General features: G+C 42.6%; 1 protein-coding gene across 3 annotated transcripts; it reads right to left on the bottom strand.

Annotated features, from left to right (window-relative positions):
* Window positions 1–512: 512 nt before the first annotated feature.
* On the bottom strand, window positions 513–11,262 carry arpp21 (cAMP-regulated phosphoprotein, 21). 3 transcript variants are annotated; one of them, XM_044171696.1, is made up of 20 exons: window positions 11,079–11,262; window positions 6,757–6,922; window positions 6,448–6,613; window positions 6,303–6,341; window positions 6,147–6,212; window positions 5,954–6,065; window positions 5,637–5,775; window positions 5,007–5,144; window positions 4,808–4,907; window positions 4,599–4,694; window positions 4,471–4,508; window positions 4,312–4,368; window positions 3,760–3,950; window positions 3,109–3,249; window positions 2,912–3,030; window positions 2,723–2,797; window positions 2,456–2,599; window positions 2,161–2,263; window positions 1,197–1,300; window positions 513–1,056 (listed from the first exon to the last, which is right to left on the bottom strand). In XM_044171696.1, the coding sequence occupies exons 3-20, from the start codon at window positions 6,607–6,609 to the stop codon at window positions 898–900; spliced, it is 1,983 nt and encodes a 660-aa protein (XP_044027631.1). In that variant the 5' UTR covers window positions 6,610–6,613; window positions 6,757–6,922; window positions 11,079–11,262; the 3' UTR covers window positions 513–897. The 3 variants fall into 3 exon arrangements, with proteins under 3 accessions (XP_044027631.1, XP_044027630.1, XP_044027632.1); XM_044171695.1 differs by having other exon boundaries at window positions 1,197–1,303; window positions 11,079–11,259; XM_044171697.1 differs by lacking the exon at window positions 2,723–2,797 and having other exon boundaries at window positions 1,197–1,303; window positions 11,079–11,261.
* Between the last annotated feature and the right edge of the window lie 4,645 nt (window positions 11,263–15,907).

Below are 15,907 nucleotides of genomic sequence, written 5' to 3'. Positions count from 1 at the left end.
GAGGACAGTGTACTAAGAGTCTTTGGGCAGGAGGGGGGTAAAGTCTCATAATGAAAAGTGGTTTGATTGAATATGGAAACTAAAAATGGGCTCTGCTATTTATATAATTTGCAACAATTTGCCACTTGATTATGTAAGTGTGAAAACCTGAACATTATTGCTCGTCTTCTCAAACGACGGTATGAAAACTCCCACTGTGTGAGCATCTTAGTCTCCTAATAATACCAAGATTTCCTAAAAGCCAAATGTACTTAATGATCAACCATGTTAATGCAAAATCTTTCACGTGCTTGTTAGTTATTCAGACATTAAGGCAATAACATTCATCTCCCATTTATGAACTCAGTGGTAGGTTAACAACTCATATCGCTGCTTCCCCACAGGTGCACACATCATGAAAAGTATATCCTCATGTAGTGTACTTTATTTCCCGGTGTATGTATCTCGCCACACCTGCACCCACTTTCATTAGCATCATCATCATCAACATTAGAGGAAACAAAGAGCCAGGATGATACAGAAATGTGACATCGTCAATCCAGCCACAGCACTTTATTCTATTCACACAGTGCATTTCCTTAAAACACAATATATAATTTAATATCAATATAAAACTCCATTTGTGTATATAAATTATGCATTCAATACAGCAGCTCTGATATATACTATTAAGCTTTGGTACAGTGGTACATTTATGTATGTGAGTGGGTGGGTGTGTGTGTGTGTGTGTGTGTGTGTGTACACATGCTTGTTATGCGTGTGAATGGCGTACCCTGCGGGTATCGTCAGGAAGAAGGCGGGTGTAGGTGAAGGGGGTGAGGGAGTGTGAAAAAAGGTGTTATTTATGTGAGTTCACGCAGGAACTTAAGTATCATCACTCCATCCGTCGAGGCTCTGTCAGTACTGTGCGCTCCAGGCCGGGGCACTGAGGTTGGTGCAGCTGGGAGCATGGCAGCTGCCGTGGTGGGAGGGTGGGGGCACCACACAGCAGTAACCCACCTCCCCACCAACCGCGGTCACAACTTTACTTTGAGGATAGGACACTGAAACACCTCCCTGCAGAGAGCAAGAGAAAAAGAAAAGTTGGAGCGAAGAATTTGCTACCACAAGCACTTTCTGAACTGCTAAACGCTCCTTTTGGGGCTGAGTTGTTGGAGGCTGACGCAGAACGAGACCTTTGGGTGCTCTGTGTTTACCTGAACCATGCTACGCTGATGAGAGGCCATTGGTGAGTAGGATCCCAGCACAGCCTGGGCCTGGGTGTGTGAAGACTGCTGCACCCCCACAGCAGGAGCGTAACCTGCTGCAAACACACACGTATATAAGAGATTATTAACAATATATTTCATTGCTGCAATTTGTTGAGCAAAAGGTTCATATAAGAAATAAGCCACGAGAGAGTTTATTTTAAAACAAAGAAGAGTTGTGAGGAACAATGTGAAGCTCAAATACAACATTACCAAACCATTCTGAAAAAAAGAGGACAAATGTTCCAGAAATTGTTTATTTGTTGATGAATAAAAATAAAAATGTGTCCACCTAACAACATATTTACACACATGTATTGCCTTGACTGTGTAGCTTGTTCTTAAATTTTGTAAATGTTGTATTGTTACAAGGATAAGTAATGCAGTAATCTGAAAACTATAAAACTTAAAACTTTAGACCGACATAGAAATCATATATAAGTTATGTAGTAATTGTGCTAGTGGTGGATTTGGTTGGATACATTTTACTTCATCAAGTCAGTATTTACATTGGCAGCAATACGTTCACATCTTTTCACATTTCATCATTCATGCTGTCTGTTGATGGAGTCATTTGTATTTCTGTTCCAATGTCGCTGTTTTAAGTCTTGTATAATTATATACATTCATTTTAGTATATTTTGCTAACGGCCACTGATGCTTAGAAGGCGCTGACTGACTGTTTGCAGCTGTTTCAAATGCAGTCGCTCATTAAGATACACTAAATCGTAACATGACGGTGTTGAAATGTGTGTCTCCTCGGTCTTTGTCATTGCGTTGAATAGAAGCAGCAGGAAAAGAGACCGGTTCACTGTGAGACCCTCAGACTACATCTCTGACAGTGTAACGGCCCCCTCCTCTACTGCCACAGTCTGTGTCTGCCCCCCCACATACACACACAGGTGGGAAGTACCTGTTGGTTGCGCTGCTTGGCTGTGGATGTGCTGGCCAGGTGAGACAGGCCTGCATGGGTGCTGAGCTGAGGTAGGGTACTGGCCGTAGTAATACATAGGCACCTATAGGAAAATAATATGAAAATTATATAAATTACTGTATAACCAGAATTTAAGATAATGCAGTATTTAGAATTTGTTTTATTAAAATAGCAATGTTTAATGCGTCTTACGTGGCCATAATGTTTCATGATTGTTTCATGTACTTAATCAAAAAAGGGACATGAAAAATATGAAGTGCATGTGTATCCGTACCTGAGGTGAGGGCTGGCAGTAGCTGGGGGGGTTGGGAGGGGGAGGAGCTGCATAGATGTAACCCTGACTGGGAGGGTAGAGGGGCGGGGCTTCACCCGTCGACTGACAGCTCACATGAGCGAACTGTGAGGAGAGGTCTTCAATCTGTCGGTCAAGAGAAAGGAGGTCAACACGCACGCGGACACCCATAAACACACACACACACACACACACACACTGTAAACACACGTGTGTACAGCGGTCTGTTGACTGTACAGTGATACATACTGTGGAGTATGGCTGTGAGGGAGTGACAGGCAGCATCTGTGGAGCTGTGTAAGAGACAGATGAGTACTGAACCACCTGAGAGAGACACACATATGGAGACAGAGATAAAGACACAAACAGCGACGTGTATTTATGTCACTCTGAACATATCTTGCATGTGGAACACTTCCTGCTGTGTGTGTGTGCTACCTGCTGCTGTTGGTGCTGAGAGGGAGAGCCTTGTAGCTGAGCCTGGCTCCTGATTGGCTGCTGACTGTCCGGAGGGTTGTACACAGCAGGGGTTCCATCAGGGTTCAGGAAAGGCTGCCCTAAGAGGTCAAACGGTTGAGTGAGATAAACGTGTATGTAATCTTACTGGTGTGTGTGTGTGTGTGTTTGTTATGTACCAGTATGTGGGTTCACTAATATGCTTCCTGGCGGGATCCCGTTCTCCATGATGTAGGTAGAGTTAGGAGCCGGCTCGTCTATGATGGGAGGAGAAGAGGGGTGGGGACAAGTGGATGGCAGTCTGAAGAGAGAGATGGAGCCTGAGAGGGAGAGAGAATGAAAAGAGGAAGAGGGAATGGAGATGATAAAATAAAGAGGAGCAGCTTTATTATCATGGCGCATAGCAAATTCACATTTCAACATCTTAATCTGATAAAAAACTACACACTCCACCCCTGTCTGTGCTAAAAACATACTACAGCTAGGCAGTCTCTGCAATGACGTATTTTTCTTCCAGAATATGCGAAGATGACTGGAGGTGTTGTGTGAAAATTTACAGCTATGGTGAGAAGATTCATGCAGTGAGTTAAATTTTCACACCAGAAGAACTTCCACTGCATTTTCGTTAATTAGATGCTACTTCATTTATAAACAGCGATTTTCCCAAGTGTGGTGTGGGGATGACATCTGCGAATAAGTTTGCTTGCACACAGGTAGTGAGGAGTGAAGGGTCTCACCCTCAGTGACTGAATTTACACCTTTAAAGGGTGACATCGAAGTGTTCAAAAGTCACCAAATGTTATTCTGACGCAAGGTATAAAAGGACACACCTGAACCACGTGCGTCCCAGCTGTGGTTGGCAGGTTGGCAGGGTTTCTGGGTGGGACTGGTCCACTGGTAAGAGGAATCAGAGTCTGTGCTGCTCCAAGGTCGGGGGTCGTTGCTATAGCGACAGTCAGTCTCGGTGCTACTCTGCCTGCTGCTGCCTGTCCAGCTGGAGCCTGAGCTTTCACGGCTCCCCCTGTGAGACACATCTAGAATTATCCTACAACCTTATTACTGCATGAGAGGCATGCCAGTTATGTGAATGGGGGACAAAAGTGGCTTCCACACCTGCTGATATGCCACACATAATGAAGGGCTGAAGGGTTTATGCTACATTCACTGACATAAATTATCTATAAAAACTTTCCTTCAATTATTTTCATTCTGAATGGGCAAGATTTCAGAGCATACTAAATGTTGATACAAAAAAAAAAACCTACAAACAAATCTAGGTCGTCTTTCTGTTTCCGCTGCAGACTCCAAAAAAGCTCTTTTGCAGTCAGGCTGACCAGATTAAGATGATAAATTACTACGCATCTGTGCAGACAGAGCCCTACCTGAAGAGCTGCCTTCTCCTCTGGGTCTCAGCATATGGATTGTACTCCTCCACAGCCCTGCACACACACACACACACATACAGACATATATTAATGTTCTCATCTAAATATAAAAAGCTGAACAGGCACATGGACAGAATATACTGCAGGCAAGGTTACCTGGTTTCTGCATGGGCGCTCTCCTGGGTGCAGATTGACTGTAAAAGTACAGCAGAGAAATTAGTGAGTCTCTCATCTGTCTCTGTGTCATATCTGCCTGTCTGTCTTCCTCTCTCTCCCTGTCTCACCTCTGGGTTAAAGATTCGGTCTCGTGCTCGTTGGTACTCCTCCTCTCTCTCCTCCATTGACTTGCTTTGCTTCTCCCGTAAGGGGTGAAGTCGGGTCTGTAGGGAGAGAAATGAGAACAGGTCAAAACTCTGATAGGATACGATCAATGTCAGTTATAGAGAAAATTCCACAGAGACAGGCAGCTATAGAGAAAGGAGGACAGACAGACCTGGTCATCTGAGCTGTTGTCTCTCTTCAAAATTATTTTCCACCGGTGGATCTCTTCTGTCTTGTCCTTATGCACCTCGTCCAGAAAACGCTGCTCTGGTCTTAAAGACAAACAAGTAACAACCGCTGTTACTTCACAATAAACGCTAAAAGGCAAAGATTTACATGCACATACTCACAGGCATATTATGCGTGCTTACATGCGTGTGCTGCTGGTCCTGTTGATGATGACAGACTTGCCTGTCTGGTCTACATTGTGCTCCATGCCAAAGTAGGCTGCCACCCGATGGACCAGCATACGGTGGTAGGACGACATGTGAGGGAACTTCTTAAAGGGACTGAGAGAGACAGAAACAAGGAAAGAGAAAAGGTGGATGAAAGGGTGAGTGAAAGGGGGAAAGAAGGAAGAAGGCAGAGAGGCGAACAAGTATAGAACAAGAGAGCGACAAAAGGAAGTAGGAAGGTGGAAGGGAGAAAGAGATAGAGAGGGAGAGAGATGGGGCACAAGGCGATAAAACGAGGTAGATTGAGACTGGTTGTATTTTTTGGCTTAAGTCCAATTTCATCCTCGGTGGCTCAAACACACACTAACATAACTGGCTCAATATATTGATCAGTACACTAAATAAACTGTATGGATAAAATCATAATATATGAGCTGAAAACACAATCTTAAATTAGCATATAACTGTATTCAGTCTTTAATAGGATTTAGCATGCGTGCAAGTTTTATTTCAGCATGTTTAAACAGGTAGATAGCTCAATGAAAACCCAAGGTTATGTACTCTCCTTCACGCAACTCCTTCACACACACACACACACACACACACCTATTGCTGGTGATGAAGTCGACCATGTCCTGCTCCAGTTTAAGCAGCATCATGCGGTCTCTGGGGTTGCTGTTGAGGGTGTCGACGATAAACTGGTGCAAGTCTATGCCGGTGGAGTCGGTATACTCCACACTGGACTCTGAGAGCGACACAGGCAGACAGGATGTATTACGAGACAATAAAAATACAAAAAGCCCACTGCAATATTAAACACCACAGGAGAACTACATCTAAATAGTGGCACAGAATCCCATTTTATTACATTTTATTTGCTTCTCTTGTCTCTCTTTTATGAGATATCAATCACACACACACACCTTTGGACAGTGAATGTTTCTTTGGATCTGTGCTCTTCTCCTGTTCTTCTTCCTTACAGGAAGTGATCTCGTTGTCATGGCAGCTAGAGGAGATGTTTGCCTCTGGAGATGCCTGAGAGGGAAGAAAATAAAGAGTAATTTGAGAGTGGTGATGATGAGGAGGTGGATGATGGTGTGTGTGTGTGTGTCTTACCTGGGTGTCTTCAAATGGGGAGGACTCCTCGCAGACAGCCATACTCCGCACTAACTTTCCTTTGGCCTGAAACACACACGCACAAGCACACACCCACACATGTAATCGATATTTCAGTAAGAATGAATAATGAGATGCAGAATTATTTTAGCTTACCTTGACTTTTTTCTTTGGTTGCACCTGGTTACAGTGTTTCTGTGGGTGAGGACACAATTTGTCATAAAGTGAGGAGCGGTGGTAGGGTTGGGGGGGTATATCATTAATGTGGTACATAGCAGTAGATATATTTAGTGTCACTCACCTGCTGCTCCAGCCTCTTACTGTCATGGTCACACTCCTCGTCCTCCTTCTGATTGCAGAGGGACAGACATGGCGGGGGGGAGGGACAGCTGATGACCTCACATAACGTCCCATCATAGGGTTTTAGGAGGACATCTGCACTTTCTACAGCTGCTTCAGACATCCTTCTAAACAACACAAAAAATGGACTCTGATGCTGTGTGTGTTTATGCAAATAATGTCTGCATTTGTATATATATATATCTTTACCTGTCTGTGTGTGTGTGTGTGTGTGTGTGTGTGTGTGTGTGTGTGTGTACGCTGTTCCTACCTATCTGGAGTTGTTTACTGGAGAGCCTCACAGGTGAATGATGAGGTCATATATCCCATGTTCCCACAGGGCAGCCAGAAACACAATTATCCTCTCCGCCCGTGCTTGCCTTCTCTACTGTTTCTCTCTCTCTCTGCCGGCTCTTTACTGGTCAATGGAAAATAGCCTGAAGAGATCGAAAAACACAGGAGAAAAAACAGTGTTAGTGGTCATTGTACAACAGAAACACCACCACACTGTTTCACACAAACACACCCTCACACACACACACACACACACACACACACACACACTCATATCAAACAGTTGCCAGAGCACAAAGGCATAGCTGCTGGAAATGACATCAAGTAGCTAAGCTTGTGTGTCTGTGTATGTGTGTGTTAACCTCTGTTTAGGCTTCCCAAATGCTCTCCTGGCTTGACAGTTAATTGCTGCTTAAAGTGTATTACTGTAACTCTGCATGAGTGACGGTAACATATAGGCCGATGGTTGGATGTAGTATTTTTTTGTGTATTTACATGTGTGTAGCTCATGTGAACGCATGTCTGGTGTGTGTGTGTGTGTATGTCCTCGAGCTTTTCTTAGAAACAGCAGCTGTGGAGAGCATCATCCAATGCGCCAGCACTGATATTCCCAGAATGCCAGCTGAGTCTCTGATCCCAGTGGTGAGAAATTGCCACGACCAAAGCGATAAGACACACACACACACACACAAGAGGAAGTGGCATTCCACCATCTTTTCCAAAGGGCCAACTGCATTCAGTGGGGACACATTCTGCTGTAACACAGAGCTCAAGGGGACACTTATTCCTGTAACACCTAGGACAGAATAACGAGCTCAGAGGATGCGGAGTCCCATAACATGGTTATTTAACACCTGACTGGAGATGATAGAAGTTTTTTAAAGAAGACCTCTGTCAGTTCATGTGCAACCAAAGTGGTGTTTACTTCCCATACCGCCTCAATGAAACACAATACATGATAGCAGTTATTCCACCGAGAAAAAATATTCTTAGTATGGTAGAGAGACGTCTGAAATTACTTCATGTGTTGGTCTAAAATTTTATAATGGGAATATCATTGTCAAAATTAATACGATACGTGATTCTCTATAATTATTACATTTATAATGGATTTAAAACATACTGTGCTTTAGATATTAAGTGTGACAACATGACCATGTAGTGGTGTAATAGCCATATACAATACCGTATGATTAATCGATCAACAGAAAATGAATCGGCAACTCCTTTTCAGTCATTTTTCAAGCAAAAATGCCAAATATTTCCTGTTTCCATCTTTTCATGTAAAAGGTTGCTGCTTATATATAATAGAAAACAGAATATCTTTGCATTTTGGACTGTTGGTCGTACAAAATAACCAATTTGAAGATGTTACCTTGGGCTCTGGGAAATCCATTTTCTCACATTTTACAGACAAGATGAATAATTGATTAATCGAGAAAATAATCTGCAGTTTATTAGAGCAAAAGTGTTGCAGTTTGCCGGATGCTGCAGCCGATCTGTATCATTGTCTTAGCTTGGTGGGCTTCAGCATACTGCCTAGGGAGGAGAAGCCGAAACACTCTGCAGGACATAATAACTTGGGAGACTCCCTAATGTGCTGTTGGTGAGTTCTTGCTGAGGTGTCCTTTAGCCAAACAGACCAGCTCCATGTGTGCTGCACTGCAACTGACCCTGACCTCACAGAGGGGAGGGGCGAGGAAAAAAAACGACACATCTCCTTTAATCATTACAATCAAAGCAAAAATGTGTGTAAAATAAGAGAAAGCATGCTGGTATTGAATTGTATTAGAGCTGTAAATTTAGAGCAATACTAGAGAACGGGAGCATGACTTAAGTGGACCGAGAGGGAAAAGAACGATGTGGAGCAGATGCACTACAGAGAAAACAAGATGAATGGGAGGCAACAGAGGCAGGGGGAAATGAGATGAGGAAACAGTCTGCAGGGACTTTAAAAGGTGAAGAGGGGCGAAGGAAGGCGATGGAGAAAGAGAGAGGTGAAGAATAAAGTGATAGAGAGGCTCGCAGCACAGTCTGTCTCCGGGCTCTTCAGCCGACGGCCGTGAAGAGGGGATTTGAGTGGAGCTACCAGTTTTTGAGCTGAGCGCTGCAGAAGCGGCCGGCCGCCCGGGGAGAAAGTGTGACACGATCATTAGCGCGTGACGGATGGCGGCGGGATGCAGGGAGCGCCAGTATACCCGCTACATCATCATCCATCTGCTGCTCTCCCCGAAGCCTCCAGCCTCAGAGCCACCTACTCACCAGGACACCTTTCTTCTCCAGCCAAAAGCTGCCTGGCTCATCTACACTGACACACAGGCAGGCCAGTGGGAAAATACCCAAAAGCTACTTTAGATGGCTATTGTCAGCTAAACCAAGTTATATTAAGTGCTTAAGCCCAGTTTAATCCTGTGTGTAATTAAGACCATTGAAAAATCTTTGAATACCAGGGCTGTAATCATCAGTGGCTCTTGTATCGTTTAACACAGAGGTCTACCATGGTACCTTGTATGCTTGGGTTTATTATCCTGCCCTCTCCTAGACATTTATCTGGACATTTCGCCACCTCTAAGGACATTCTGCTCTGCTCTCTCTTTTTTTGCACCCTTCCATCTCTTGAAAACCAAACAAAAAATAGAAATCATCACTGCCTATGGTCACAGAAAGCTGCTTGTGTTTTGTCTGTAAGGCTGCAGCTGAATTTAAAAGGGGATTTCATGTTTTCTCCCTCAGCTCAGAGCTCATTAGGAAATGATTCAGCAATAGACTAAAATAGAGAGAGCAGGTCTTTCTGGTTTAAAATAATAATTGAGAATTTTGAGGCAAACTCAGAGCCTTCAGTGCTTTGTTTATCCATAATTTGTACAGGCTTAGCCCCCTAGTCTGTAATTGGGCTGCTTTCCCTTTCCCTCTTACAGTATATTTTGAGTTTTTACTCAATTTATTTATTTTTTGTTTATATATATTGTTGCATCTTATGTGTTTGCACCTACTACATTTGCAGCTGAATTATTTCCCTCCTGGGCAGGTTTTATTTTATCTCCTTGCTACTGCATATTTAAGTCAAATAAAACAAGGCATGAATTGTTTCACCCTACAGTTTAAGACAAGCGAAGAACAACAGAAAGTAGGCTGCACATGTGAAATATAGGTTACATCTCTTTTGAGTCATCAGCACCTGGGCAGCCACAGCAGCCCAGTGACCTTTGGGTGCCAGTACAGCTGTGTTGCTCTGCAGCCCAAACCGAGATGGGGAAATAAGCTGCATACATACAACACAGTAGAGTGGCAAGAGCTGGTGTTAAAGGGCCACTTCACACTAAATTATTTTAGCTTTATAGCTCATTGTAAAACTAATGGCATCTTGACAGAGGGCTCACACGTTTAAACGGAGGATGCGCTAAGTAGGCTAAAACAAACAGGTGGCATCTTCTTGCACAACTTTGTGGCATCCTGTTGACCCACATAAGGGGGGAGACCAATGAGGGTGCACCATCGGGCTTGTGCGGTCTACTTTCGGGATGGTTGAATGCAGAAAACCGATGGGAGCCGTGTCTGAGAGAGTGTGTGTGCGCGCGTGTGTCGCATTCCTGTGACCCAGGCTAAGCTGACACACCGGGCTATTTTTACACCCGGGCAGGGAGTGGACCTCCTGCTCCGGGACTTCACCGTGCTGTCAGTCAGCTGCATGTAGAGAGCGCAGGACGGTGGGCGAAGGGTACACAGCGGCAGCACTGACATGCACTGAGTATTATAGCGAGAAAGGGACTTTAGTCTTACAGAATCACGGGGAGATAGGCAACTTATATCGCCTTATAACTCACATTTCTACACTCAAAACACACGCAAGCAAGAAGAAATATAAAGCAAGAAGCCGCTGTTCTAAAAACCTGGCTGACCTCTTTATCTAACTAAACACAGTAGACTAAAAAATATCTCCTAAATGACCGTTATCATTCATTCAGCGGTGTCGCTAACGTTACAGACCCGGGGAAATGCGACCGGTAGCTGCGCTCCGAGGCGCAGTTAGCTTGTTAGACTTCCTAATTTAGCCGTTTTCAATGTAGAGTTTAAGCTAAATTATAAATATTAGCTTGACCTAGTGTGTTCTTTTATCAGTCTAAATCATGACTGGGTGTGATTAATAACGACAAAAGTACTAGCAAGAGGGGACGGCGTTGACAAAACACCATCAAAAGACAGCAAGAAGCGTCGATGTCAACCAGCGGAGTAACCGTTAATCAAGCTAATCGAGGAGATGTTCAACTGCCACCGCGGTGAGACTGTCCGTTATCTTACCGTGAGGTGGTGTCTTCGTCCCTCCGTGGGCTTCTGCCGATGTAGCCTACCGACCGACCGACTGCTGTACACCCTGTGTCTGTTGACTGCGAGGTCCGTTGCTCCTCCTCCGCCTTTTGCCTGTCTCTATCTGAGCGGGGGGGTGAAGAGGAGGAGGAGGAGGGCCGACAGCTCTGAACCCTGAGCCACGCGCCCACACACAAGCGAGGAATGCACGAGAGCGAGTCCTCCACCATCCCACTCATCTCTATCTCTGTCCCTGTCTCTCTCTCTCTCTCTCTGTCTGTCTTCCCATTTCATTTCAACTAAATTCAGTCTCCTTTACTGCTGCAATTACTGCAATAACGGCCTCCAATACTTGACACAAGAAATTCTCCCTTACAGCTTCATCAAAGCTAAAAATATTCCTCTTATGCAGCGAGTGTACATTTTTTACTCAAGTACTGTACCATTTGTTTTCCATTTCATGTTCCGTTATACTTGTACTTCATTAAAATTCAGAGGGAATTGTACTTTTCCCTCTGCTACATTTATTTGACAGCTTTATAGTTACTCTACACATTAAGATTTTACATTTTTACATTTATTGCTCATTTTATTTAAAAAAAGAGCTGATTACTGTCCCCCACCAATGATCTTATGTGTACTGGAAGAAAAAGGAAGTTCCCATAGTCAAAGTTTAAAAAAAAAATTACCAAAACCACCCACCCTTAGCTGTGAAAAAATACTGCATAGAAGCACAAAGTATCATCATTTCATTGACAGAGTCAAAAATATTGAAAGTATCTCTTGGCTCTTATGTACAACAAGCAACAGTTTACACATACTGTACATAGTATATATACTGTACATGGCAAAAAAAACTGCAATAGCACTACATATTACTTACTATATTATATTCAAAACTAGATTTAAATTACAAATACTAAATTGAGACTAGAGGTGGGAGATATATATATATATAACTTATTATGTCGTCAGTCTGTGTCAACATTATTTTAAACATGATGAATAGCAAATAAATGTCTGTCTCCTTGGTATAGTCAGTTTAATGGAAGGAGACAGGGGTGCCCTTTACCCCCATGTCTGTTTGCACTGGCCTTCAGCTGTGGAAGATGGTGGGGCTAAATTTAACTGCTTTATACACTGTGGGCTGGTTTGATCAATAAAAATGCAGCATATTTTATTGACTGATGCTTGACTGTAGTGGAGCAAAACGTACAATATTTCCCTCTAAAAGCTAATGGAGCAGAAGTATAAGGCAGCATAAAAAGGAAATACACAAGTAAAGTACAAGTACTTGAACATTGTATTTCAGCACAGAACAAATGGCTGGGTCCTTGTTTATCTATTCAGGGACAGGAGCAGGATTTCAGAAACACTGAGTCCAGCAGAACCACACCAGCCTGAGAAAAAATTGACCAGCCACCAAACTCTGTAAAAGAAAAGGTTTAGTATTTTAAAAATCACTCACTCAATCACTCATTTATTTATTAATTTCAGTTCAGTTGTATTTTGTGTACATTTTAAGTCCTTACATTAGGGTAAAGAAAATAAAGAAAAAAGTTTTCTGTACACTGGCAGGTATTCAATTTGAGTGGAGTTTAGTTTAGGTTTTATTTCTTTATTGGGTGTAAAATCTGACAAATTTCAACAAAAGTCTAAAAAAGATCAGAATGACCCTTAAAAGCCCAGCATCTGTAATACGTATTACAGAGGACTGGACCTCAGTGCCCTCAGTGGTAGGTGCCGCCCTGGGCAGGAGACCAGGGTATTCTTTACCCAAATGTCTGTTTGCACTTACCATAGAGCCCCTCTGAATGTGAATCATCAAGTCTTTTCTATCTTTGGTTTCACCACAGCAGACACAAGTAATAAGATATCTTTTTACATGGATGCCATCTTGTTGAAAGATACCAAGCTTTATTTCTGTATCGCAGCCAGGTCCATTTTAAAAATAATGAGGTCATATGTTCAAGTCCAGTGGTGGCTACAGCCCTGACTGCATCCATCCTTTACAAATATAATCAACTGGGGGCATGGAAAGATTAACTTGGTCGGGTCCCAGGGCAAAAATGAGCTGTTGGGCCCCTTTTAACCTCCCATTCCTCCCTATGCAATGTGTACTTTTTCAGATTTACTCTGTGGTAATTTGATTAAACACATTCATTTAGAAATATGGAACAGATAAACTGAAAAAGGACTGAAATGGGAAGCTGACACAGGGACCCTCTTCAAGACAGTGGCTCAAGCTTAGTTCCCACGAATAACGTCTTCAGGTTTCTGCAAATCAGAAACTACGTGCATACCCACACAGCTAATTTTAAAAGTGCTTCACCTTCTGTTTTTGACACATCTTGCCTTATAATCAGGTCCCGTTGAGGCCGTGCCTTATTTCTATGATGTTTCAAAATTCCCACGAAAGCAATCAAGACCAAATGTGAGAATGAACTGGAAACACAGATCTGTGAGGAGATAGGAGTATCATGTCATTCACAGACTCCATTATTCAAAGACAAAATTACACAAGACATAACCCGAGATCTCCGATATGTAATAAATGTATCCTGGAGGAGGCAAACCTACTTCACAGCTTCACCCTTTGTCCCAAGATAGAAAATTACTGGTCTGAACTTTTTAAAACACTCTCAAGTAGTTAATATCTCTATTGAACTAAACCCCGTTTTGGGAATCTCAGAACTGATTTCAACACTTAAGAGAAGACAACAACCAATTCTCTCTTATCATTTAATCACTGCTAAGAATATTCCTCTTATGTACTGCACAAAAAGGAAGTTCCCATGGTCAAATTATGCCTCAGTGAATTAAAACAACACTGTACACCTTGAAAGCGTAAGGTTCTTGTTAGAGGACAGACTTTTACAGTTTGGCAGCCTCTCATCTGTTACCTGGAGACCTAACATTACTCCTGGGGACAGAGAAATTGTATTTGGTTTACAATTTTATGTTATTTGTTATTCATTATTAGAAAAAAGTGAGAATAAATACTGTATGGATGCACCAGTAGCTATAAGTTAATGTGATATTATTGATAATAAAATACAGAGTAAAAAACATTGTGACATTTAACAGTTGATACATATTGTACATATATGACCTATTGGGGCAAAAACACCAAACAGTCTCAAATGTTAAAACCACAAACTACAGAGATGACTGAGCACAGGCCTCAGGATGTGCGTCATCCAAAAGCCAGCAGACATTGCTATGTGTGTGCATCACTGCTCTCTCTCTCTCTCCACACATTCACATTCACACAGGTTTGTCATGTCTTTATGACAGTTCATTGACTTACAAGGAACCATTTTACAACACAACACAAATGCAGCTAAATCAAATTGGGGACTTTTTTTTTATCCACTTAAAACAAGTCATCCACAGAACACAACTGGTGTGCATATAAAATTTGTCCTGAAAAGTGACCTATGACAGAAACACAACACACACACACACACACACACACACACACACACACACACACACACCTGCTGTCTGCTGGTTCTGGCAGTATGGTTGGCATGTGTACACGCAGGACAGAGACTCAGTGGCGCTCGTTTCCTGTTGCGCGTGCACAGAAATACCTCCATGGTTGTGGCTTGTTATATAAACACACCTCATTAGAAAGTGCACAGCTGACTGTGTGTGTGTGTGTGTGTGTGTGTCATACTGTTACATCAGTTCCAGAGCCTCACTAAGGTGCAGGGGTGTCTGCTTAAAGACCTTACTGGAACTGGGATTAGAGTGGCTAACCCCCCTCAGGGAGGCAGTGGAGAGCAAACTCACTATCTCTTCTGGTACACACATAAAGTAAGTCCATATAACATCAAATATTTATCTACAAACACAACATTACCCATAAAACTACAGTGTCAGTGTTACGTTGCTGTATGGACTTGGCCATTTGTCTGTGTGTTTAAACTGGAGCCAGCAGCTGGTTAGCTTAGCTTAGCATAAAGACTGAAAGCACTGCAAGGGAAAACAGCTACCCTGGCTCTGTCTAAAGATAACAAAACCACCTACCAGCACCTCTAAAGCTCACTAATTAACACGTTCTATCTCATTTGTTTAATCTGTACATAAAGCGGAGTGTAAAAACAACAATCCGCCATTTTACTGGGTGTTATGTGTTTGACTTCTTAGCCGGGAGCAGTGACTTTCTTGAATCTTCACTGTTTGCCTGGCACATAACTCCTTTGAAAACAGTGAATTGTTGCTTTCAAACTTTTGTTTTTTTATTGATTGAAACAATTCATATATGTAAAGTGTGAATTAGTGAGCTTTAGGTGCTTCTAAGCAGACTTTTTAATGTTCGGTAGCCAGGATAGCAGTTTCCAACAGTTTCTAGTCTAAGCTAATCTAACAGGCTGCTGGCTCCAGCTTCATATTTACCGTACAAACATGAGAGTGGTTCAATCAGTCTTCTCATCTAACTCTCGACAAGAAAGCAAGCAGGCATATTTCCCAAAATGTCAAGCTAGTCCTTTACTACTTAGCTATTAGAGAGTTACTAGTTTTATGAATGTTGTTTGATTACTAACAGATGGCAACAGTTTTTATTTACTATTACATCACAGCTCAAGTAACTTACACCACTGCTTATGAATCTGCCTGTGTAGACATATCTATGCCCTTTGATCATCCGTGTGTAAATGTGTGTGCGCATGTGTGTACAAGAGATCGAGTGACACCTCAACAAGTGAAGCTCATAAATATTAATAGGGTCCTCATGAATATTCAGAAGGCGGGCTATGAATATTTAAACTATGATGGAGCATGTGGCCGGGTGACTAGACAGCCACAGACACGAA

This window comes from Siniperca chuatsi, linkage group LG17 (genome assembly GCF_020085105.1).
Source record: "Siniperca chuatsi isolate FFG_IHB_CAS linkage group LG17, ASM2008510v1, whole genome shotgun sequence".
In the NCBI taxonomy this organism is placed as follows: domain Eukaryota; kingdom Metazoa; phylum Chordata; class Actinopteri; order Centrarchiformes; family Sinipercidae; genus Siniperca; species Siniperca chuatsi.
This window is presented reverse-complemented; position numbering and strand designations above follow the sequence as displayed.

Coding starts and splice junctions, on each gene's coding strand:
- arpp21 (XM_044171695.1), bottom strand. CDS start 6,609: ATGTCTGAAGCAGCTGTAGAAAGTGCAGATGTCCTCCTAAAACCCTAT. Junction 3,951..4,311: donor AGGAGAAGGCAGCTCTTCAG/GTAGGGCTCTGT, acceptor TGTGTCTCACAG/GGGGAGCCGTGAAAGCTCAG. Junction 2,798..2,911: donor CTCAGCACCAACAGCAGCAG/GTAGCACACACA, acceptor TGTCTCTCTCAG/GTGGTTCAGTACTCATCTGT.